The sequence below is a fragment of the Excalfactoria chinensis genome, chromosome 15 (genome assembly GCF_039878825.1).
Source record: "Excalfactoria chinensis isolate bCotChi1 chromosome 15, bCotChi1.hap2, whole genome shotgun sequence".
Lineage (NCBI taxonomy): Eukaryota > Metazoa > Chordata > Aves > Galliformes > Phasianidae > Excalfactoria > Excalfactoria chinensis.
Window position 1 is genome coordinate 9,976,303 of NC_092839.1, and position 23,698 is coordinate 10,000,000.

General features: G+C 62.1%; 3 protein-coding genes across 8 annotated transcripts in view; 2 read left to right on the forward strand and 1 right to left on the reverse strand.

Annotated features, from left to right (window-relative positions):
• Nucleotides 1-777: 777 nt before the first annotated feature.
• Nucleotides 778-11,154, reverse strand: ZNF335 (zinc finger protein 335). Of its 6 annotated transcripts, none has more exons than XM_072350381.1 (28): nucleotides 10,182-11,154; nucleotides 9,526-9,766; nucleotides 9,077-9,350; nucleotides 8,600-8,677; nucleotides 8,046-8,366; nucleotides 7,772-7,906; nucleotides 7,531-7,689; nucleotides 7,194-7,452; nucleotides 6,908-7,085; nucleotides 6,710-6,822; nucleotides 6,523-6,541; nucleotides 6,207-6,323; nucleotides 6,047-6,123; nucleotides 5,777-5,937; nucleotides 5,453-5,682; nucleotides 5,270-5,378; nucleotides 5,095-5,189; nucleotides 4,682-4,965; nucleotides 4,434-4,569; nucleotides 3,973-4,362; nucleotides 3,747-3,889; nucleotides 3,271-3,410; nucleotides 2,788-2,891; nucleotides 2,573-2,650; nucleotides 2,302-2,385; nucleotides 2,069-2,134; nucleotides 1,909-1,990; nucleotides 778-1,624 (listed from the first exon to the last, which is right to left on the reverse strand). In XM_072350381.1, exons 2-28 carry the CDS (start codon nucleotides 9,742-9,744, stop codon nucleotides 1,506-1,508), a joined length of 4,170 nt encoding a protein of 1,389 aa, XP_072206482.1. In that variant the 5' UTR covers nucleotides 9,745-9,766; nucleotides 10,182-11,154; the 3' UTR covers nucleotides 778-1,505. The 6 variants fall into 6 exon arrangements, with proteins under 6 accessions (XP_072206482.1, XP_072206486.1, XP_072206487.1 ...); XM_072350385.1 differs by lacking the exon at nucleotides 10,182-11,154 and adding an exon at nucleotides 10,036-10,109 and having other exon boundaries at nucleotides 7,209-7,452; XM_072350386.1 differs by lacking the exon at nucleotides 10,182-11,154 and adding an exon at nucleotides 10,036-10,109 and having other exon boundaries at nucleotides 5,270-5,351.
• Nucleotides 11,155-17,346: 6,192 nt separating this feature from the next.
• On the forward strand, nucleotides 17,347-21,581 carry MMP9 (matrix metallopeptidase 9). Its single transcript, XM_072350151.1, has 13 exons — nucleotides 17,347-17,599; nucleotides 17,795-18,033; nucleotides 18,328-18,476; nucleotides 18,697-18,825; nucleotides 18,911-19,084; nucleotides 19,157-19,330; nucleotides 19,445-19,618; nucleotides 19,710-19,865; nucleotides 20,016-20,244; nucleotides 20,366-20,505; nucleotides 20,597-20,747; nucleotides 20,831-20,934; nucleotides 21,076-21,581. Exons 1-13 carry the CDS (start codon nucleotides 17,462-17,464, stop codon nucleotides 21,183-21,185), a joined length of 2,067 nt encoding a protein of 688 aa, XP_072206252.1. The 5' UTR covers nucleotides 17,347-17,461; the 3' UTR covers nucleotides 21,186-21,581.
• A 549-nt stretch (nucleotides 21,582-22,130) lies between these two features.
• Nucleotides 22,131-23,698, forward strand: part of SLC12A5 (solute carrier family 12 member 5) — a 22,658-nt gene continuing 21,090 nt past the window's right edge. The window contains exon 1 of the mRNA XM_072350318.1: nucleotides 22,131-22,273. Within this exon, the coding sequence (XP_072206419.1) occupies nucleotides 22,165-22,273 (109 nt within the window). The 5' untranslated portion in view covers nucleotides 22,131-22,164. The remainder of the gene's footprint in view (nucleotides 22,274-23,698) is intronic.

Below are 23,698 nucleotides of genomic sequence, written 5' to 3' on the forward strand. Positions count from 1 at the left end.
CAGGCAGCTGGGGCAGATGGGACCGACCTGCAGCCCCATAACCTTGTCCCCACAGGACTCAGCCAGCCCCAGTCTGTGCAGCGGCCATGTAGCAGATCTGCTTTATTAGATAATGGGGCCCTAATCTAGGAAAGCGCCTGTTAACCCAGTGTGGCACAGCTGGACAGGGAGGGCCAACAGCATGTGCACAGCTGAGGGGCACAGCTGGAGCAGGAGCCTGGGGCTGGCAGCAGGACACAGGCACAGCCAGGCAGGTACAGAGCAGCACAGAGCAGGCAGCAGATGCTGAGGCTGGCGGCCACCAATGGCCCTCAACCTGACTGGGCAAGGGGCACGTGCAGAAAGAGGGGCTGGAGCTGCCCAGGGATTGCAGAGCAGCAACAGAAGCAGGCACTGCTCAGAGCCCCCGCTAAGGATCGAGCCCACATGCTGTACCCCCCCATCCCCATAGAGCTGTGCCAGCAGCCATGGTGGGCGCAGGGCCGGACCGCGCTGCTCTGGGTGGTTCCAGGCCTTCTTCCCCTCTAGAGATAATCAGTTTAATGCAAAAGCATCAAACTAAAACTCTGAGATTAGCTGTTATAATCACATGTAAATACTTCCAGACAATCCGCTCAGGGAGGGGCAGTGTGTGTAGTTTGGGACAGAGTTACACGGGATTTAGGCTGTTTACCACTCGATTAATTTCATGCCTCCAGCCCAAGTCAAGGTGACCGTGATGGGAGGAAGCCGAAGCTCAGAAGCCACGTGCAGTGCAGCAGCAGGGAGCATGGCAGCGCCGAGGCAGCACACAGCCAGCTTTCAATCTCTTTTTATTTGTAAGCATAGTCAAAGCTTGAGAACATCGGAATCGAACCCCTCCCACAATGACTTACAAACCAACTCGGCCACAGCATCCATCCCTCTTGCAAAGAAAAAATAGAACATCTTCCACCACCTACAACACGGCCCCTTCCTCTGTCAGGTTCCTCCAGTCCTAAGCCCTACTGCCGCCCGCCCGCAGGCCGGAGGAGCCAAGGGAGGGAGGCTGCCCTCAGCCCGGCCCATTGTGCCCCACGGGAGCGAGGAGTGGGGGGCTGAGGCTGAACACACCTCAGCATCTCACGCTGCAGCACACGGCTGTGCTCGGCCCCACGGCTCCCCTGGGGTCCCCACACCCGGGCAGATGCTGAGCTGAGCCCGCACAGACATGATTGAGGAGAAGGGATTTCAGACCATCATCAAGTGCAACAGACAGAGATGGGCCACGTGAGCGCTGCCACTGCTCAGGCTGTCCCGGTGCTTGGTGCAGTCTGTGCTCAGAACAGCCTCCTGTGCCAGGCAGGACTCGCAGGACCCTCGCTGTGCACGGCAGAGTGGCAGCACGCCTTGCTGGCATGCACTCAGGCACGTCCCTCAGAGCCCCAAAGCAATAAGGCAACTGCTGGCTGTAGAGGCTCCTGCTGGTTGCCGCCGTCCTGCTCAGCACGGATGTCCCCGAGCGTCAGCCAGGCCTGTCACCAGTGCTAATCTGCCAGCGTGATGACATCGTAGTGGATTCCCTGCTGCAACTGCTGGATCTGCTCAGCCGTTGCCTCCGTGGCGAACACGCTCTGTGCCTGAGCCATGGCAGCGTCAGCCACTGCTACAGAGAAGGGGGTTCAGTGACGATGGGGGTTCAGCAAACATCCCCCCGCGCAGACTGTCAGCTGCTTCCCACTATTACAGGGACAGGGGCTGCCAGGTGGCCATCCAGCTCAGCCCCTCTGCAAGGCAGCCCTACCAGCTGCAGTGAGCGAGCATTCCCTGCAGGCAGAGCTGGACACCACAGCATTAGCAGGTGCTAATGGGCATCAGCAACTCCCCCCCAGGTCTGGCATCCTGCAAGCACCGGGAGGACAGAACTGCCAGAGCGTGGCCTTGTCCTACCTGAGACTGCAGAGTGTGCAGCTGCTTCCAGCTGAGCCTGGGTGACAATCTGCTGCTCAGGTGAGACAGGCATGTACTGGATCTACAGGGAGGAGAGAATGAGAGTCCAAGACTGCACAGGGTCCCTCGTGGTTGCTGCAGTGAGTCCCTGCTCCCTTACCTGTGGCTCCTGAAGAAACTGGCTACCTTGTTCGTACTGGATGTGAGTGATCTGACCATCCTGAACCTGAAGACAAGAGCTGCAGTAAGGCTGTGTTAGGGCCAGTAGGCTTCCTTGCCTCCCAGAGCTGTGACTCGAACAGAGCAAGCCACAGGGATGAGGAGGTGACCCCAACACATGGCACCCACACTGACCTCACCCACAGTACAAAGAACAGCCAGCCTGAAGCTTACCTGGATGTGATGTCCTTCTGGGACAACAACGTACTCTTGGGGAAGCAAGTGCTGTACGCCATCCTGGGCGATGATGTATTGAACCTGCAAACACAGGGACTCAGAACCAAAAAGCCATTCAGCACCACCCACTCCCTGCACTGCAAGAGAGCTGCTTCTCGTCTGGCTTCTGTGCACTTCTCCACCCTGCTCCTCCCCAGCTCTTCCTGCTTCAGCTGCGTGCAATCTTCCAGTTCCAGGCATTCCTGGGACGTGTGCAATACGCCCTCACCTGGTTGTCAGATGTCACTAAGTGCTGTACTGTCTGTCCATCGGCAGTAGTGATCTCCTGGATGTACGTTGCCTCCTCCTGTAACCCAGTGAGAACCGGGTGCTGTTTTAGTGTGGGCAGAACCGACTCCGAGCCCCCGGGGAGGACAGATCCAGCACACACCATGGGAAGGAGTCACAGGGAGCAGCACGATGAGGCCAACCAGTGCGACTCACCTGGCTGGTGATGCTCTGCTCCTGAGCAACAATGATGTGCTCCTGTCCCAGTGCCTGCTGCAGCCGCTCGGGAGCCAGCACTGCCTGCCCGGACTGCAGAGCCGCTGGAAGGGGGACAAAGCTGGTTGGGTGCTGCCAGGCCCAGATGGACCCTCAGCTCTGCTCACTGAAGGTCAGAAGTTAAACCTAAGTCTCCCAACATGAAGGAACCTAGAGATCACTGTGGGTAAAACCCAGACCTCCCCAGCCACAGGCTGTTTACAGCACAGCTGCTGTCTGAATGCATCCCATCTATTAGGGTCCCCTGTTTGGCACAGAACCACTGCAGCTGGCAATGGCACACTGACACCACTGTGGTCTCGGCACCCACCAGGTCCTGCTTCACTGGCAACCCTAACCTCCAGAGGGAAGTTCCCAGCCCAGGCCAGTCCCAGCTCTTGGAAACCTGCAGGGGAACGTTATCAGAGCAGGGTGAAATCTTACTCTGCAGGGTGGCCAGCGTGTCCTCATCACTGTTCAGTATGATGGTCTGCTGGGCAGCAGCTGCAGGTGCCTCAGGCTTCTTCCCTTTTGAGTTGTGCAAACGCTGCATGTGGAACTTGAGGTGTCCATTACGGTTGAACCTACAGGAGGAACAAGAGTGAGGTGGAGTTTGCCATGGGCAACACAGGACCTTCGTGTCTCTGCAGAGAACTTACCCACAGGTACCACAAACATTATCCTAGGACATGGCCTGTCTCAGCTCCTAAAAGCTTTTCCATTGGCTCACACAAACACCAACTCCCCCCACCCACACAACTTTGAAGACTAAGCTGGATCTACCAGCAGCTGGAGCTGTTCTCAAAAGAGCACAGCCTCTCTAACAGATTGCTCTTGGAGTCTTTGCTAATATCTTGTGTCCTCTCAAATCTGGAGCTGCACTGGATCTCTAGAAGCAGCAACAGCCCATCACAACTCACCTCTGCCCACAAATCTGGCAGGCAAAGGGCTTCTCATTGGTGTGTGTCAGCATGTGTCTGCGCAGGTCCTTCTTGTTCTTGGAGGCAAAGCTGCAGTGGGTGCACTTGTGTGGCCGAAGGCTGGCATGCTGGACCATGTGGCTCTGGGGGCAGAAGGCCAAGGGTAGGGTCAGGAAGCCCCATTTCTATAAATCATTTACTCCCAGGGCTGTTTTAGGACACCTACCCGAACCTCCGGCCAGAGGGTTGCAGTGAATGGACAGTCAGGACACTTGAAGGTGCTGGGCCCAATGTGGGCTCTCTTGTGACTTTCCATCTCTGCTCTCCCTGTAAACATGGCTGTGCAAATCTTGCAGGAAAACTTTTTGGCTGTGGAAATCTTGCACGAGAGCTTCTTGGCTGTGGAAACCTTGCACGACAGCTTCTTGGCCATGCCCTGGAGTGCAGGCCATTTGACCTTGGGGGACGTGACTTCTTGCCCTTCAGAAGTAGGGGACAAATTTGAGTCCTTCTGGAGCTGCCGAGTGACACACTGCACCAGGGGCCACTTGACACCAGTTGGCTGTGCCTCCTGACCCTCTGCCGGCAAAGGGAAGGCAGCATCTCCATTGAGGGGCTAAGAGAGAAACATCGGTCACACCTGCCCACCCTGCTGCCTGCAAAAGAGAGAAAGCCCAGCCTCCTCACCTCCATATGATGGAACTGGTTCCCTGGGACACTGGATGACATGATGTAGTGATTGTTATGGTCCTTCAGAACCTCTGTCATCACAGCTTCGCTCACCACGACTGCGTGTGAAGTCTCTGCAGAGCCCTCCTCCTCACTGTCAGCAGAAGACAGGGTCAGAGTGGACCTATCGCAACCCCCTCCTCACCCAAGGTCTCCTCTTTGAGGGCACAGGTGCCTCTGACTCCCGCTCCTCCCACAAAGCTGACCTGTACAGCGTGCCTGGAGCCTGAATCTCTTCACTAATGGGTGTAATGATGCTGTACTCTGTTGTTCCGCCAAAGGGAATAGTGATCTGCTGCAGCTCTGAGCCACCCAGGGCCGCTTCCTCATAAGCCTCCTGCACCAACGTCTCCCCACGGTCTGCCATGTGCAGCGTCACCAACTTCTGCTGCTGCTGCTCAGAGGAATCCAACTCCTCCCCTTCCTCTTGAGCCTGTGGTTCACAAGAGGCCTGCACCTCCCCTGCATCACCTGGTTTCACTACTGCCACCTGGAGAGGAGTCAAGAGGTCAGCGGGAGGAAGGCTCTGCAGATGCTCTGTTCAAAGGGAACAGGGCTAGGCACTTCCAGAGGGTCTGGAAGCCTCTCCTCGCAGCAGGCACAGCCACCCCCTGCTCACCTGCAGCGAGCCTGCAGCAAGCTCTCGCTGAGTACTCATGTTCAGCAATAGATCCAGAGCGGTCTGCGTGGCCAGTTCTGCTGATCCATTCACACCTGGCACACCAGAAAAAGAGTCAGGGTTAAGCAGAGCACTCAACCACCTTCTCATCTCCTCCCCTTCTCCGGGAGCTCACCTTGTTCATAGATAATGGTGGCTCCCTCCAGAGCATCCTGCGAAAGGATGGGAGGCTCCGTCCCAGGCACTGCCTGCACTGCCTGGTAGGTGACAGGGCCGAGAGGAGCCTGTAAGACAGAGAGCTGCAGGGAGCCAGGGGTGAGGAGCAGGGAGGAGCCGAGGCACGGGCAGCGGCACTCACTGGTGGGCTGGCCTCAGGCTCAGCAGGAGCCTGCACTTGGCGGTGCTGCTGCTTCAGCTCCTCGATCTGCTGCAGGGTGAAGAAGGGGCGGCGGCGGCAGGGCGGCTCCTCGGGGTGCCTCTGTGCCCACTCCTCGAAGGAGTCAGCGTGGCGGCAGTGCACATGGAGGCGCAGGTTCTTCTTGTGCTTGGTGGTGAAGTGACAGAACTCACAGGCAAAGGGCTTCCCTCCTGCGGGAGGTGGGAGTCAAGAAGGGGTCCGCAGGGGACAGCAGGGAGAGCACCCTGGTGTTAGAGGGCATGGGGCAGCAGCAGCTTCTCTCACCCGTGTGCTTGACGGCCATGTGTGAGACCAGGAAATCCTCTCGGAAGGTGGAATACTTGCAGAAGCTGCACTTGTAGGGCTTGTCGCTCATATGTGACAGCTGGTGGTTCAGCAGGACCTTTTTGTCCTCGCAGACGTAGTCACAGAACTCACATTTGAACCTGCCAGGACAAAAGCCATCTGTCACACAGACAGCAGGGACTTACTGCCCTCCCTTTGAATGGCAGCCCAGACACTGGTTCTCCCACCAGGCTGTGGCCAGGTTCCTACCTGCGGTTAGCAATGGCCTGGATATGTGTCAGCAGGTGCATCTTGAAGGTGTAACGTTTCTTAAAGGACTTCCCACACTGCAGCGGAAGAAAGCAAAGCAGCATTTGTCTCCTGTACAGCCCCACTGCTGCCAGCTCTCTTTCAGGCCCCAGCCTCTCACCTTGTCACACATGTGTGGCTTCTCCGTGCTGTGTGTCTTCATGTGCTGAGTGAGCCTCTTCTGCATGGGGTAGATACGGTTGCATACAGGGCATGGGAAGGAGTTCAGCTTTGGGGGCTGAAGGAAGAGCACAAAGATGAGCTCACAGGGGCCAAGGGAAGGTCACCAGTTTCCTTGCCTCTCTCCCCACCACAGGACCTGGGCTGCCTTTCCTCAGCTGATCTCAACTAGGCATAAGGAACTGGTGGAAAACACAGACATGCCTCTTCCCACACAACAGTGCTGAGAGACAAGCCAACAGGGAACAGGAACTCACCGGGTCAGCCCTCTTTTTCCTGAAAAAGAGACAAAAAAAAATCCACTTGTCAGCCAAACCCCGAGTTTGAGCTGCACTGTAACCAGAGCTCAGGTGAAGTTGCAGCCATGGCTGAGAAGTGCCTTGAGAAGTGATGTTAATGACGTTCAGCCAGGCTGCAGGACATTCAGCAACTCACCCCACTTACCTGTCCCGACTGTGCACTGTGGAGTGTCGGATGACGTCCTTCTTGTACACGCTGGTGTAATTGCACTCCTCACACTTGTAGGGTTTGCTGCCTACGTGGTTGAACATGTGTTCCTGCAAGGAGCGGGAATGGGTGCCATGAGGCCTGGGGCTATCGGCCACCCTCCATGGGGATGGGAACAGGACAGACGGCGCTCACCTTGAGGGAGGACCAGCGTCGGGAGCGGTAGCTGCACTGGAGGCACTTGAAGAGCTGTGGGTCATTGGCCTCGTGTGAGTTGACGTGGAAACGCAGATCTTCATGCGTGAGGAAACGCGAGCCGCAGATCCGACACAGGTATGGCCTCATCAAGGGCTTGGGTGACTTGTAGTAGTACCTGCACACACAGAGAGCCAGGACTCACACATGTGGTGACAAACAGGGGCTGGACCGGCCCTGGGCATTGGCCAGAGGGCCCAGCACTGGCTCGGCACACACCCCTCACCTGCGCCCCATGTACTTGCGGTATTTCTTGCCCAGGAAGCGGCGGGAGGGCCGGCCTCGCCTCCTGGGGACGACATCTGCTTCCTCAGGGCCAGTGTTGGAAGAAGGGTCCTTATTCTCAGAGTCAGACTGGCTGATGCTGGGCTCCGCCAAGCTCTCGTTGGTCCCATTCTCCAGGCCAGAGGAACTGGCTGCTTCCGAATTCTGCAGCTCACAGCTGGGTGTGCTTTGGGATGTCACCAGGGGCTCCACCTCCTCTCCTGCTTGACGGCACACAGCACAACACCGTCACACACGCTCCCTGTGAGCTCCCAGCACACCACACTGTGCTGACCCACCTTCAGCCACGTCCTGGGGCACGTCCCCCAACCGAGGAAACTTGCGGGGCCTCCCCGGGCGTCTCCGTGGCCTCTCCTCGCTGGACGTGGGGACGGTGCGGCTGTTCTTGGGCTGTCGCCCACGGGACTCATCCTCAGCTGGATTATAGTCACTGTCCTCTGCAGGTAAGTAGCCCAAAACATCAGACAGAAATGAGGGGAAAGGCTAAACTCCGTAGGATGTGGTGAGAATGAATCTTACCTTCGGGATCATCGATAGCACCAGCGTCCATAATATCATCATCTTCTTCTTCCTCTGCGACATCTTCCTCCGCAGACTTTGGGGCAGAACCCCCCTTTCGTGGACGTCCTTTCTTCAAAGTCAAAGCTGAACCCGCTAACACGAAGCACAGAGGAACACCACGTTACTTAACTGTACAACAGCACTCAAACTCCCCCTCTTAATTTCCCAGAGCCAACAACGATCCCATCTACACTAAGGTATATTTCTCAGTCCTTAGCAGCACCACACACACCTGGCTGGAAGTGTCGCTCTTTCATGTGATTGATCAACGTTTTCTTGGAGACACTCTTGTACTGACACATCTTGCACTTGAACTGCTGCACCACCACCACTTCCATCATCTCCTCCAGGGTCTCCAAATCCGGCTGCTCCAGCTCCTCCCCACCATCTGCCTCTCTAACCTGGTCCGGCTGTGCAGGCAGCTCCAGCGCTTCTGACTGCTCCGAAGGGCCCGGCTGGTCAAGGCACGTGGAGGTCGGCCCGTCAGCAACAGCTTCTATTGCCAAGCTGTTGGCCAGAGCAGAAGTGGACATCTGGGACACAATGGGGGCACCTGAAACACCAACACCGGATCAGCCAAGGGGCAAATCACCTGCACCCAGACTGCACATTGAGCACAGAGCTGAACTTGGCATCCACTCCTGCCCTGTGTCCTAGGAATTTTCCCCCCGCAGCTTGTGCTTGCACACAGATCATCCCCTATAGGCCTTATTTTTCACTACCAAAATGGGAACAGGCTCAGAGACAGAGAAAGCCACCGCTGGAATGCCCTGGATGCACCCTTACCATCATCGGGCCCTTGCAGAATGAGGTACTGAGTTGTCTCTGCTCCCCCATCTTCAGCACTGGTCACAGCGATACAGCCTGGGGAGGGAAAGGAGAAGAAATCATGGTACCCACCAGGGAATGGGGCTGAAATGGCACTGCCAAGTTCTGATGTGAGTAGGAAAGGGTGCAGGAGGTCTGGTTCAGCTCACAGTGTCTGGTTCAGCTCACAGTGTCTGCAGAGTTGCTGTGGCCCTGCAGCCAATGCAGCAGCAAACCAGAGGCTGAGCTACTACATGGCAAGCAACTCAGAATATCACCAGCTGCTAAGGCAGGGTGAGATGAGAGACGTTGCCAAACAAGGACAAGGTGTATGCATATGCAGCTGCGTATTTCCCCTTAGCTCCCAAGTCTTTAGCAGCTCCCTTCCCCAGCCCCAGCTCTCAACCCACCCTGTGCAGGGACAGATCCAGCAGCAGCAGCACAGTGTGCACTTACTCTGGATAATGTCAGGCCCGATGGTGGACTCAATGATTTTGTCTATGGCAGAACCCAGATCCGTGGAGGTGGATGCGGTGGAGTCCGACACAACCGTGGCTCCGTCGCTGATGACGCTGGAGTGAACCAGGACCTGCGGGGACTCCGACACCATGATGGACTGACTGACGGTGGAGACGCTGGAGACCAAAGTGGACTGAGCAATGGAGGAGGAATCGGGCAGGTAGAGCCGGGGAACCGCATCTGTGCTGGAGCTGCTCTCGGACACCTCCTCCTGAGCAAGACGGGCAGAGGCAGGAGGGCTCAGCTCAGAGATGGCTGCTGGGCCGGGCACCAGGGAACGCCAGCACCCCCAGCGCAGCACTTGGTGCTATTACAGGGATGGGGTCGGGGCTCCCCGACCCGCGGGGCCGCTCCCCCCGCTCGAACGGACCCGCCCGTTCCCGTACCAGGCACTCTGCGCTGCGGTCGGAGCTCTGCCCCACGCCGGAATCGTCCGCCCGGGACGGGAGCGCGGTGCCCGCGGCGGCGTCGCTGCTGTCGGCGGACACGGACAACACGGACAGAACGGACGCGGCCTCGGAGGTGCCCACGCCGCTCTCGGACGGTTCCTCCCGCGCCGCCTGCGGGGCCGCGTCGCTGCTGCTGGGCACCTCGCTCTGCTCCATGCCCGCCCCGCTCAGGCCCGTCCTGCACGAGGAACGCGCCGTCAGCCCCGCGCCCGGTGCCCGCCGCGCCCCGCGCGCCCCCCGCCCCGCCGCTCCCGGCTCCCGCCGCCGCCGCCGCCATCTTTGCCGCGGGGTCCCCCCTCCGCGCGCCGCCTCCGCGCGCGCGCACACGGCGGGGCGGCCGCGGGGCGCCGGGAGCGCGGCGGGACCGGGCCGCGGCCTGTGCCGGGCCGTAACCTGGGCCGGGCCGTTCCCGCTCCGCCGCTCGCGCCGCCGCCCTCGCGCTCTCACCCGGCCCGCCGCGCCGCCGCCGCGCCGTCCCCGAGCCCGGCACCGCGGCGGCCGCCATCCCCCCGCCCCGCGCCGCCGAGAGCTCCGCCCGCCGCCCCGCGCCGGGACTACTTCCGGCCCCCCGCCCCGCCCGGCCCTTCGCTCACCGCCGGGCAGCCGCGCCCTTCGCTCCCGCCGCCGCCGCCTCCCCGCCCCTCCGCGCCTCACGGCGCCGCCCGCGACCCCCGGGCGGGGGGGGATCCAGCACCGCGAGGGACTACTTTCTGCGCGGAGGGATCCCGGCGGCGCTCTGCGTCACGCGCGTGACGTCACGAAGCGGCGCCCGGGCCCTGAGCGTCGGCGTCGCGCCGGGTGGCGTCCGTCACGTGACGTGGGGCGGAAGTGGAGGCGCCGGGCCTCGGCCCCGTTCCGCTCCCCGCCCTCCGGCTGCTCCCGGGATGCAGCTGCTCCTCCCCGGGCTGCCCGCGTCCTTCTGTCCGAGCTCCGCTGCTCCCGGTCTGGGGCTGCGCTGTCTGACGGCTGCCCGCACCGCGCCGTGCCGTGCCGTGCCGTACTGTGCCGTGCCGTGCCATCGCTCCGGCCCCGCTTGGCCTGGCCGTCTGCTGCCCCTCCGGTGCTCCCACACCGCAGCGCTGTGCCGTCTCTCTCCGCTGTCCCGTAATCAAAGCGGCCTGCTGCTGTCAGTGGCTCCTCCAGGCTGTCCCACATCACGGATCCCATCGCTGAGCCGTGGGGACAAAGCTCAGCCCCCTGCCGAGCCCCCAAAGCCACAGCTGGCAGCACCGCGTCTCCCGCACACAGCCCGGGTGTGAGCAGCCTCACATCTGCTCCCGGCCTTGGCAGCTGCTGGGAGGCGGTGCTGTCTGCCGGCTGCAGCAGGACGGGCGGCGCGGTGCCTCAAATGGCACAGGGTCAGAGTGCCACGATCCCCATGGCCGGGGTTGGACGCACGGCACACACCGGCTCGGCACGCTGCTCCCGGCCCTGGGCTAGGGGCTGTGGGTCTGTCCTATCCGGAGCCATTGCCCTCCGTGGGGCAGTGCAGGTCCCACGCGGTGCTCTTGCTCTGCGTGTTGCTGCAGAGGCAGTGACAGAGCTGCTGCCGTGCCATTGGCATGCTGCATCCACTTGCATTCCAGTTCCTTTTCAAGCTAATTAAATACATCCTTGAAAGGTTTATACCCTCATCCATCTCTGTGCGATCCATCCCCGGGCTGGGCAGGCTGTGAGAGAAGGGATTGATGCACCATCGCTACTGCTGCAGCCGCACTGCCCGCTCCCGAGCCCTGCTGCCAAACTGCTGCGTGCGCGGTGCCGGGGTCGCTGCCACGCCAGGAGCTGACAGACAACGAAGTGCTTTTCCCATTTCCCTCTAAAGCCGCCCTGCTGCGGAGCTCTGCACTTACTGCGAAGGAAGCGGCTGCCAGCGCGAGGAGGATGTGGGGCGCTCCGACGGTCGATGCTTCTCTCCGTGATTCCCCGCCCGACCCGGGGCAGCAGCGCTGTGCACCTGCGGGACGCAGACCGGGTTCTGTCCGAAGGGCTCGGGCTGCAGGAACCGCGGTGGAGGGAGCGGGGCGGGTTGGTGTGGGACCAGCAGGGGTCTCTTTGCCTTCACACAGCCACGTTTGGGGACTGACGGCGTGTCGGCCTGATGAGTGACAGCTCTGGGGCAGGAAGCTTGTAGTGAAGCACTCCGGAGCCTCGGGGTCGTGGGGACACTCCTGACAGTGGGGGTGCTGGTGGAAAGTTGCTTAGGGCTTCTCTGTGACACTGAAGGGTGACCCGTTTCCTGTCTTGGAGAGCTGTCCTAATGTGCATGCGTGGCTAGCTTTACAATACCCTATGTGCCCTGGGAAGAGTGAGCAGGGTGCTCCTAAGCCATAACTCAACTCCTGTGCTCTGCTCTGGCAGCATGGCTCCTTTCTGCTAACACTCTGTTGTGGTGGCTCCCATGCCTGAATTCAATGCAGGGCCAAAGAGAATGCGTTGCAACAAAGAAGCTTTGGGAATCCAAAAGCACAGGCGGCCTGCAGCTTGTGCCCAAGTGCTGGGCTGGGGAGTGTTGGGTTAAAGACCCTTTGGGAGCTGGCTAGGGCAACAGCACAGACACCTGTGCCTGCAGACAGAGCCATACAGCATCAGCAGGAGATGATCTTTCACGGGCTGTTGGTGCCCCAGCTCTGTGCTTCCTACCCTGGGCAGCTGTTGGAAGGAGCTCCACCAGCCCAGCTGCAGGCATGAAGCTGGGAGCGCCGTGCTGTGCCCCAGGGCTGTGCTGTGTCCCCGAGCAGCAGCTCGCTGGCTGTGCAGCCCTGTGGCTCTGCTGTGCTACCACAATAGCTTCTCCATGACCTAATCTCTTGGGTCAGCATCCCAGAATAGGTGGTGGCTTGTGCTGAGTGCCGTGCCCAGGGCAGCGCCTTCCCAGCCGCCTGCAACCCGAGCCTCCCCACGGCCGCAGTCAGTGATTCTGTAGTCAGTGCTGTTTGTTCCTCCCGCCTTCCTTTCTTCTTTCTAAAGACAACATTGCTAGCGGTGTTTGTGTAGCTGCAGGGCATTCATCCACATCAGCCAGCTTCGTATTTATATCCCACCTGGGGAGGGCGGTTGCATCAGCACATTTTGTAAAACGATGAGCAAAACAGGCCTGGCTGCAGGAAATGGGTTTTTTCTTCACACCGAATTGCTTCACCGCTCGGCTCCTTCCCAGCAGCAGCAGAATGCACCTGGGGCTGTCCAGGGGACAGCTGTGTGCTGGGGCACAAGCCGGGTCAGCTCCTGAGCACCACACAGCTGAGTGTGGGCATGCAGCAGCCTTGCTCTGTGCTGGCTCTGTTTCCCTTGGCCAGCAGGGCTGTGGCTGAGCGAGCCTTGGTCCAGGTCCGGGAGGAACCAACAAAAGCCCTGGGATGAGGCTGCCCAGTCCTCCAGGGTCTGCTCAGTGGGGCTGAGCCCTCTCAGTGTCCCACACACCACGCAGGTCCCCACGGCGTTGCCACTCAGCTTTGTCTGCTCGGTGGGGTTTGGCACATTGTTACCCTGGCTGGGGCACACTGGGGGGCTGCAAAGTGCAGCCAGCATTGTGCTGTGCCCCTCTGCCCCTCCTCGTGCTGCTGCCGCTGGTTGTTTTCTTTCCCTTCTGGAGTGCTCCTGTGGCTTCCTTCCCAGAACCTGAGACCTCGGAGCCACGGTCCAAGGCCGCCGGATCCCACCCTCCCCTCTGCTGCTGATTCATCACTGCTGGTCAGTTAAAAAAGAGTAATCAGCAAATTACTGAAATATAAGTAAGATAAACAAGGTGGGCAGGAGCTGTGTGTGCTGCAGGGCCCCAGCGGTGCCTTGCTGCCCCAACTCCACACTCAGCACTGTGTGGCCATGTGGGCTCCGAGGTCTCAGAGCAGTTCCCCAGCACAGGTCGGGCTGCTCGTTGCTCCCGGGCTGCCTGCATTTGTCCATATGCCGACGCTGACAGCGGAGCTGGTCTGAGTTAATTTGGCAGCAGCCATTTAGAACAGTTGTCAAATGTTTTGCTGAAACCCGAGCATGTTGCATCTACCACTTTTCCTTCTGTTTCTTGTAGTTTACAATTAAATACCACCAGTTCTGCCCATATTTCACCTTCCATAAACCCCCGCTCCTTATTCCTGGAGCTCTTTCATTGCCACCAGCCAGCGGGTTTCTCGTGCCGCATTGTTCCTTTAACTCACGGGGCACAGCAGGCAGGTGCGTGTCATTGTCACCATCGCAGCTCTTCCCTTTTTAGAAAGCAGCTGCTGTGCCCATCAGTGCCAGGGAACAAAGCGCTGCCGCCCACGCTGTGCTGATGGATGTCCGGCATGCAGAGCCCCATGATGGCATCCGTGTCCCCAGGAGCTCTGAGCGGCTCTGGGCTGGGCTCAGCCCCTGTACTGCTCACATCTCCTTCGGGTCATAGTGGGACAGCTTGGGGAATCCATCCTGTGCAACCGGGAGCGGGCTGGGTGCAGCCAGCAGTGACAGGAGGTGCTGGTTTCGGTGCCTCCAGGGGGGTGGTGAGCAGCCAGCTGACATGGGCTGTGTCATCCTGACAGCACGGCACCTGCGGGCAGAGAGCGGGGAGCTGGCATGGCTCCTGCCCCTGCTCCTGCGTGGGTAATGGCAACTAATGCACCAGAGGCCAGTGGTGGGGTGGAGAGATCTCGGGGTGATAAGAGGGCAGGTAATGAGGGGCTATGTGGGGTCCTGGGCAGGGGCCACACAGCACGGGGCCGGTGTGCAGGGTCACAGACATAACATGGGGGGATAGTGCTGCCCCTGCACAGTCTGCAAAGGAGGGTCCTGGGCCCAGCTGGAGGATGTGCTGCAGCCTACGCAGGGCTGGCGTCAGGCAGCAGATATGGGAGTGTGTGCAGGAATGTTGTTTCTGTCTGGAGCTGCTGGATGAGGAGCAATGGGGCTTCCAGCAGCTGACACGGAGCTGCTCCTATGCTCTCAGCCCTGCTCTGTGCCAAGCACCCCATGCCTGCCGCACCACAGCCGCGCCATAACCTCGGTTCTCCCACACGCTGTGTCACCGGCACAAGGCGCTGACTCCCCCATCCTGCTTCCTCTTGCCGTCGTGGTGCTCTGCTGTGCTGCTTCCCCAGTCTGTGCACGTCAGGAGGGTGTCTGCTGCCAGCCTTGTGTGTGGGCCTGGTCCTCTCTCTGCCACCCCCTGTCCAGCTCCCTGGGTGTCCTGTCTCCCACCCTGGTGCACCCCACAGCAATGGCTGTGAGTGCATTGCCCTGGGTCCATATCCTGGGGAGAGAGTTGAGCTGGGTCTGGGCGCTGCCTTGGGGTCCCCGGCTCCATCCAACACCTACCCACAGACCTGCAGCCTGTGTGGAGCAGTTGTGTCCCACCAGCCTGTGCCCCCATTCCCAGAAGCCCTGGCCTGGACCCCAGGGCACCTTCCCATGGAGGGCTCTTTAGGTGGCACCTGTCAGCACGGGGAGCGCATCTGTGAGTAAGGACATGGGAACAGGCTGCAGCTGCCTCTTCCTTCCCCTTTTGATGGACGTGGTGGTGACAGACAGCCTCGTGGCTTGGCGGCCAGCAGGAACAGGGGACGTCTGCTAGGGATTTTCCATGGCGTTCATCCTGACCAGGGCTCAGGGTGTGGAGGGTGCTGCCAGCATTGCATGGTCTGTGACGTCTCCCAGCTGCTCCTGGGGTCACTTGGCATCCCCACAGCCCTCTGTGTCCAGGTCGTGCTCTCTGCCACTCCTTTCTCACACACTGGCAGCCCCAGCTCCAGCCCACCCCAGTGTCCCCCTGCCCACACAGACTCTATGCTGTCTGTCCCAGCTCCCCGAGCTGCCCCACATAGTCTGGGGCTGCCTGCAGGGCTGCGGAGTTCCCCCACCCCATTCTTAGGCTCCTGGTGCATTGAGACATGGGGGTTTCCCTGCTCCTTCTCCTCACAGGGCCCCAGAGAGTCACCAGAAAATCCCTAGGAGGAAGCCGGGTAGTGGGGCTGTGAGTCAGTGGGAGAGGCCACAGTGGGGGCCAGGGCTGCAGCCACCTGTCTGGTGGGTACCTGGCTGGCTGGGGGCTGTCACTATGTGTGCCCGTGGGGCACGCTGGAGCCATTAGCTTTGGGCTGCAACACTCAGCCCGTCCTGTTCTGTGCCCTGCACCATGCCACAGTTCAGCCCTTGGAGGGGCTGCAGTAGCCGGGCAGTGCTGTGCAGGCGGTGTGTTGCTGTGTTGCTGTGTGCCTGGGCTGTGGGAGCCGTGGGAAATGGGATGGGGAATAATGTGGGAAAGGCCCAGGGATCTCCCGTGGTGCTGGGAGGCCGGGCCAGGAGCCAGCCCCTCCGGGCTCACCCCATGGCAGCATCCCTTTGTGCCACACCTTCAGCTCTGCTTTGAGCCGGGCTGTGCCCTGTGCCAGGGAGAGGCTGCTGCGGGGGCACAGTGGGCTGCGCACGTGTGTCATGCCGGGCTCCAGGATGGGGCTGCCCTGTGTGGCAACTTCCTCGCCGTGTCACCGGCTGTTGCTCTTGCAGGGCTGCGGATGCAGTGAGGCAACCTGGCGGTTTCTCAGCTCTGCCTGGGGGCACCCACGGCCCGGGCACCACATCCCAATAACACTGAGCACCACAGCCTGGATGCACCGGGCTGGTTGTGAGCATGGGATGCCCGTGCTGGGCAGGAGGTGCTGGGGGCTTCGTCCTTGTGTGGGTGATGCTCCCCAGAGCTGCCCTGCTCACTCCATCCCAGTCCTGCAGGTCTCCAGCACCTCGGGCCAGGCCGGGAGCAGTCTGTGCATCTCAGCTGAGCCTGGAGCAAGGCAGAGGGGAAGCCTGGGGGTGCTGGGGAGCAGGGAGCACAGGATGGGTCTGTCCTCCAGCTGCAGTCCCAAAGGGCAGCCTGGGGCTGTGAGAGCGGTGGCAGGAACCCATCTGTGCCCCAGGCAGCATCACGGGGCTGTTCTGAGCCTCCCGGCTCCCCAGCTGACATTGCGCCTTTCTCTCCCGCCTGCCATCTGTTTTCCTCTCCCTCCTGTCCCTGTTTGCTTTCCCCTTCCCCACTCCTGTTCCCACAAGCGTCGGCAATTTGGGAGAAGCAGGAAAACACCATCCGGTGGTGAGGTTTGTGCTGCCTTGGGAGCCTGACTCAGCGGTGCCCTGCAGGCAGCGCCTGGGAGAATGGGGCAGGCCCACGTCCCATGGGCACCACTGCAGTGTCCGTGTGCTGGCTAAGTGTGTGCCCATCCTGCAGGGCTCTGCTGGGCACCTGTGGGGCAAGGAACCACAGGGAGCTGCTGTGCCAGGAATGCTCAGCCCTCTGGGGAGACACGCTCATGGTGTGGGGGTAGAGGCTGCATCCTGGTGAGGGGCTGCAGTCTGAACAAGTCGCAGCTCAGCCCACATATGCTCCACTTCACGGTGAGCATCGGGTTAGCAGGTGGGCAGGCTGCAGGTGCCAGGGCTCTGGGCAGGGCTCTTCTGCCAGCCCAGGTCCCCATGGGTCTGTCCCTTGCAGCATCCGCCCTTGGTCAGATAAGCTCAGCACTGAGGTGTGTGATGACGCAGCTGTGGGGCACCCCATACCCGGCTACCTCCAGTCCTGGCACACTCTTGGTGCTGACCATGACCGTGGGACACAGGGCACTGCCCATCACAGCTGCACTGAGCCATGCCAGCGTGGCTGCCCCACCACCATCCGGGTGCCACGATCAAACCCTGCGTGACCACCGGAACCGGTGTGTTTAGTAAACAAGGTGATGAAACAGTTAAAGCAGCAAACGGAGGAGCCTGAGTGTGCGTTTCGTCACCGTGGGAAGGGAGTGTGAGTCCTCAGGGCTGAGGGTCTGAGGGTGACTCACTGCCCTCCCCACAGCATAAATAGGAGCGGAGCAGCAGCACCGGGCACAGCTTCACCTTCTTCTGCTGCACCATGGGGCTGCTGCTGGCCCCACTCGTCCTGGCACTGCTGGCTCTCAGCCGTGCCGCCCCACTGCACAGCAAGCCGCAGGCGGTCATCACCTTCCCAGGGGAGCTGCTCAGCGCCCCATCTGACACGGAGCTGGCAGAGGTGAGGGCAATGTGGCCCCAGTGCGGCCCCTTTTCACCACCCGGCCCCAGAGATTTTGGGGGACTGCAGGCTGGGCTGGGGGCTCCCATCTGTCTGAAGGTGCAAGGGCTGGGACCCAGTGGGGATGCAGTGTGAGGAGCTGCCCCCGAGCCCCGCTTGCTTCACTGAGCCCATCCGGCTGCCTTTCCTCCCCAGAGCTACCTGCTGCGCTTCGGCTACATCCAGGAGGCAGAGGTGAGGAGGAGCAGCAAGCAGGTGTCTCTGTCCAAAGCGCTGCGCAGGATGCAGAAGCAGCTGGGGCTGGATGAGACGGGAGAGCTGGATGCCAGCACCCTGGAGGCCATGCGAGCCCCCCGCTGTGGGGTGCCTGACGTGGGGGGTTTCCTCACCTTCGAGGGGGAGCTCAAATGGGACCACATGGACCTCACATACCGGTGAGTCTCTGCCCTGGGAGATAGGAGCCGTGTGCCCACAGGGTGATGGACACCTGGGGGTGGGGAGTGCTCTCACCCCATGCTGCCAGCCAGCTGGGGTCAGCACGGCACAGCACAGCTGGCAGCATCTGCTCCTCAGTGCCCAAGCCATCTCCAGGGCCCTGGTCAGCTGCCCTGCCGGGCTGCATGGTGCTGCTGTTCCCTGTGGGGCTGGGACAGGTCCCCACCATGTGCTCGGAGCCAGGTGACTCCCACCCCACTGTCACAGTGCTGAGCTGCAGCCTTCCCCTGCAGGGTGATGAACTACTCCCCCGATCTGGACCGTGCCGTGATAGATGATGCTTTCCAGAGGGCGTTCAAGGTGTGGAGTGATGTCACTCCCCTCACCTTCACCCAGATTTACAGCGGCGAGGCAGACATCATGATCATGTTCGGCAGCCAAGGTGACGTCCCGGGGCTGTGTGGGGTGTGTGTGCAGGCACAGGGGCCAGGAAGGGGTTGGAGATATGCCCCCCCCCCCCCACCTCCCCTCCCCGTGGTGCCTGCAGGGCTCTCCCTAGCCAGGGCTCTGCCTCCAGGAACCCGCAGGTGAAGGCAGCACACAGTGCCTGGGGTCCCTGTGCCTGAGGGGTGATGTGGCTCTGATGGCACTTGTCTCTGCAGAGCATGGTGATGGGTACCCCTTCGACGGCAAGGATGGGCTCCTGGCCCACGCCTTTCCCCCTGGCAGTGGGATTCAGGGTGATGCCCACTTCGATGATGATGAGTTCTGGACTCTGGGAACTGGCCTGGGTAAGAGGAGGGTTCATGGTGTCTCATGGCACCTCTCTCATCCTGTCTCTGTCTCTGTCCCACTGAGCACCTTCTCTCCCTGCAGAGGTAAAGACCCGCTATGGGAATGCCAATGGGGCCAGCTGCCACTTCCCCTTCATCTTCGAGGGCCGCTCCTACTCCCAGTGCATCACGGAGGGCCGCACAGACGGGATGCTGTGGTGTGCCACCACCGCCAGCTATGATGCTGACAAGACCTATGGCTTCTGCCCCAGCGAGTGTGAGTAGCACCGGCTAGAGGCTGCACAGCCCTGTAGGTCTGGGGCTGTTCTCACCCCTTCTCCCCCTGCAGTGCTCTACACCAATGGTGGCAACAGCGATGGGTCTCCCTGCGTCTTCCCCTTCATCTTCGATGGCACCTCCTATGACACCTGCACCACGGATGGGCGCTCTGATGGCTATCGCTGGTGTGCCACCACGGCCAACTTCGACCAGGACAAGAAATATGGCTTCTGCCCCAACCGAGGTGCCAGTGGAGCGGGTGGTGGGACCCTGCGGGGTGCGGGGCTGGCAGAGTCCCAGCTGTGGTGCAGGGTGGGTGCAAAGGCAGAGGGGTAACCCTACTGATGCTGTGCTGCAGACACGGCGGTGATCGGTGGCAACTCCCAAGGGGACCCGTGTGTCTTCCCCTTCACCTTCCTGGGGCAGTCCTACAGCACGTGCACCAGCCAGGGCCGGCAGGATGGGAAGCTCTGGTGTGCCACCACCAGCAACTACGACACCGACAAGAAATGGGGCTTCTGCCCAGACAGAGGTACTGGCCCACGTGCTGGGGGTGCTGTGTGGCTGCAGACCCCAGCAGCGTGTCCATCTGTCCGGGAACTGAGGATGCTGCTCTCTTCCAGGTTACAGCATCTTCCTGGTGGCGGCCCATGAGTTTGGGCACTCCCTGGGGCTGGACCACTCCAGTGTGCGTGAGGCATTGATGTACCCTATGTACAGCTACGTCCAGGACTTCCAGTTGCATGAGGATGATGTCCAGGGCATCCAGTACCTTTATGGTGAGTGTTCCCTCTGTAGCTGGCACAACATGGGCATGGATCTGTGGTGCAGTGCCATGGGGTACCCAGCTGGAATTGCCCTGGGGATGCTCCTGGGATGGGTCCTGCAAGGTGCTCTCTGCACCCTCACACCCACTCCTGCCCACTCAGGTCGTGGCTCTGGCCCTGAGCCCACCCCCCCGGCACCTTTGCCCACCGAGAAGCCGCAGCCCACGCCAACTGAAGCTGGCAGTGCCTTCACCACAGAGGAGGAGGAGGAGGAGACGCCAGAGCCCACAGCTGAGCCCAGCCCCGTGGACCCCAGTCGGGATGCCTGCACAGAGAAGAACTTCAACGCCATCACCGAGATCAACGGAGAGCTGCATTTCTTCAAGAATGGGTGAGCAGCAGCTCCTGGCTCATCCACAGCAAGTGGTGATGGGCTGCAATTCTCCAGGGCTGCCGGGGGACACAGGGCCCTGCCTTGTTGAGGTTGTCAGGAAAGTGGTTTTTCCTTCCAGGAAATACTGGATCCACTCGTCCTTCTGGAAATCAGGCATTCAAGGCGCTTTCTCTATCTCCGACACCTGGCCCGGCCTCCCGCCTGTCATCGATGCGGCGTTCCAAGATGTGCTCACCAAGAGGGTCTTCTTCTTTGCAGGTGAGCCCTGCCCTGACCCGGTGTCACAGCACCATGTGTGGGTGCTGCCCAGGGCACCCAGGGCCAGCTGACACCTACACGTTCCACACAGGGCGACAGTTCTGGGTGTTCTCTGGCAAGAACGCAGTGGGTCCCCGTGGGATTGAGAAGCTGGGCATTGGGAAGGAGGCCGGCCGTATCACAGGAGCCCTGCAGCGGGGACGTGGCAAAGTGCTGCTCTTCAGTGGGGAGCACTACTGGAGGTGAGTGGCTCAGGCCAGCAGTCCCAGCCCTGTGCTGCAGCAGGTGGCTCAATGCAGCCCTGGGTGCTTTGCTTTCCCTTCAGGCTGGATGTGAAGGTCCAGGTGGTGGATAAGGGCTACCCCCGTGCCACTGATGATGTCTTTACCGGTGTCCCCCTTGATGCACGTAACGTCTTCCTGTACCAAGGTGAGCACGGACCCATGTGGCCTTGCTGTCACCCTTGTGCTGCCCTCAGCCCCACGCAGGCTGGGCTCCCCCATTCCTCACCTGGGCATCAGCTGCATCTCCTCACACTTTCCCACTCAACTCTCTGCCTCTTTCCCCTAGACAAGTACCACTTCTGCCAGGACAGCTTCTACTGGAGGATGACCCCACGTTACCAGGTGGACCGTGTGGGCTACATTAAATATGACCTCCTGCAGTGCCCCCAGCACTAGGGGCAGAGCAGCTGCTCTGGTGCCACCCTCCTGCCTGCTGCTCCAGCCGGTCGCCCTGCAGCCCAGGAGTGCTGTGGGGCAGCCGTTGGGCAGCTGTGGGGCTGCCCCCGCCGTGCCAGGTCTTGCAGTCTCTCTGGCAGGATGGGGCAAGTGCTCCTGACCCCCATCGGGGGCTGCCTGTCTGGGGAGTGCGACCCGCGCCAGCTCTGCTGCCCAGAGACGTTTTCCCGGTGCAAACTGCACACGGATTTGTAATGACTTTGTCTTCTCCTGAGCCAGTAACACTGGGTCGGCCTCGGCGGGCAGGGACACGGGGCTCTGTGCCGTCCCCGCCTATCGCCGGCTCTGCCAGCCGCCACCTGCACCTTTGTAATAAAGACCGTCCTTTGGAAGCGGCCTCCGAGTGCTCGGTCAGCGAGGGGACAGGGCCTGGGGGGTGCGAGGCGAAGGGGGACCGCGGGCGGTGCTGCAGCCATACCCCGGAGGAGGATGCGCCTCCATCCCCACACTCCCGTGCTCGGCTCCCGTCCCTTTCCCCGCTCCCCCAAGTGCAGCCCGGCTCCTCCCGCCCCTTCGAGCCCGGTGGCACCGGGGCTGCCCGGGTCCGTGGCAGGGCGGGGCGGCCGCAGCACCAGGGCTATAATTAGAGGCCGTGGTTCCTCAGAAGCAAGAAGAAAATGCGGTGAAGTGAGGCGCCCGTCCCGTCCCGTCATCCCGTCCCGTCCGCCGCCCGACACCGCGGCCCGGTCCCAGCACCCCCGTGCGGCGGCAGCTGCGGGGCAGCGCGGGGTCGGGCGGGGCGGGGCGGGGCGGGGAGGGGCGGCCCCCAGTCCGTCCCGTCGGGCCGAGCCGGGCAGTTCCTCGCCGAGCGGGGCGGCGCGGCGGGCGGTGCCGCGGGCACTAGGACCCCGGTCAGCAACCGGCGGCGGCCGCGCACCCGCGGCAGCCGGAGCCCGGAGCCACTTGTGGCGGCGGGGCCATGAGCCGGCGCTTCACCGTCACCGCGCTGCCCCGCGAGGGCCCGGCGGGGGCTCGGGGCGCGTCCCGCGGGGCGGGGGAGAGCCGCCCGCACGGCCGCGATGCTAGAGGTGAGCGTGGCGGCGGCCGCCGGGCACGGCCGGTGGGGAGGGTCGGCGGGGAGGGATCGCGGGGCAGGGCCGGCACAAAGGGGGGGGCGGGGCGGGGCCGTCGGGGCACCCCGAGGCTGCGGCTCCGGGCCCGGGGTCCCAGAGAGGCTCAGAGTGGGGCCGAGGGGCTGGCGGGGAGGGGTGCGGGGCACGGAGCTCGCAACGTGGGCAGGGCCTCCCCCAGGGGCGCGCTCCGTGCCCATCTCCATCTGGGGACCAGGGGACCATTGGGGGCGATGCACCGGGGCGGCACCGGGGTGTGCGGGTCGGAACAGAGGTGCACGGTGGGGGGACGTAATGGGTGGGGGGACGTGGGCTGCCCACCCCTCACCCAGGGGAGGCTCGTGGGGATGGGGCGGTGGGCCTGGGATGCTGTGAGCCCACAGTGCCGGGCCGTGGGCTGGGCGCTGGTGCCGCGTCCAACTGTCGCCTCGTGGTGCCCAGGGGACAGTGCTGAGGCTGCGCCGTCATCGCAGCTGTCACCGGAACCGTATCGATCCCAGAAACCCAACCGAGGGCAGCGTGGGGCTGTGACCTTGCGGCCTTGCCAAAGGGCGAATGTGGGTGGGGGCGGGTGGGCAGCGGGATGCCCAAGCTGGGCTGTGCCCCACACTGTGCTCCGGCCTCATCCCACGGCTGCTGGCTGCAGACCGCCATCTATCCCGCAGCTCCTGGGCGGATGGGCCCTGAGAGGGAACGCAGCAACGGGTGCTGAACCGGGAGCTGGTGGGCGGGTGTGTGAGGACGGGGTGCAGGGCGGGTAGAGGTGAGAGTGTGCGGGAATGTGGGGGAACCGTGGGGCTGGAGACCCCCAGGGGCCTCCGCTGAGTCCCAGCAGGGCCGTGACCTTGTGCCCTCGCAGAGGACAGCGCAGCCCAGTGCCGCCAGCAACTGCCTGGGACCGGCCCTGCAGCCCCCAACCCGGGCAGGGCTGGGAGTGCTGGGGCCTGCGGGGACCGAAGGGGCTGCACCCGGCCGTGCCGCTGCCCCACACCAGGTTGGGGCGGTCTGAGCAGCCCCCCGGCACCGCTGGCCTTCCTGGCAGCCTGGAGCGGGATGGGGGGGCCTGGGAACATCAGTGTGGGTGTCACGCGGGGTCCCATCCGGCTGGAGGAACTGCTGAGTGGGGGTACGGGAACCCACGGGCTGGGGCCGCTTGGGGAAAGCCGCTCTGCCCCCCGCTTTGGCCAGGAGCCCCGACGGGAGGTGGGGGCGGCGTGCTGCTCCCCGTGGAGGTGTCGGCAGCGTGTGCGGGGCTGTGGGGCGTCAGCGGGGCCGCGCGTTGTCGCGTGTGTTCGTGCGCGGCCGTGGGGTCCCGGGGGGCCGTGCGGTGCGGGAGGGGTCGCTCAGCGCAGCGGTCACTCGCCGCCAGAGGCCGCTGCTGGC

Excerpts from the sequence above, each read along its gene's own strand:
- ZNF335 (XM_072350381.1), bottom strand. The coding sequence starts at position 9,744 with ATGGAGCAGAGCGAGGTGCCCAGCAGCAGCGACGCGGCCCCGCAGGCG. Across the intron at positions 9,351-9,525 it reads ACCGCAGCGCAGAGTGCCTG|GAGGAGGTGTCCGAGAGCAG; the intron begins GTACGGGAACGG and ends CGTCTTGCTCAG. Across the intron at positions 7,086-7,193 it reads CGCAAGTACATGGGGCGCAG|GTACTACTACAAGTCACCCA; the intron begins GTGAGGGGTGTG and ends CTGTGTGTGCAG.
- MMP9 (XM_072350151.1), top strand. The coding sequence starts at position 17,462 with ATGGGGCTGCTGCTGGCCCCACTCGTCCTGGCACTGCTGGCTCTCAGC. Across the intron at positions 19,866-20,015 it reads GGGCATCCAGTACCTTTATG|GTCGTGGCTCTGGCCCTGAG; the intron begins GTGAGTGTTCCC and ends CTGCCCACTCAG. Across the intron at positions 20,748-20,830 it reads AGTGGGGAGCACTACTGGAG|GCTGGATGTGAAGGTCCAGG; the intron begins GTGAGTGGCTCA and ends CTTTCCCTTCAG.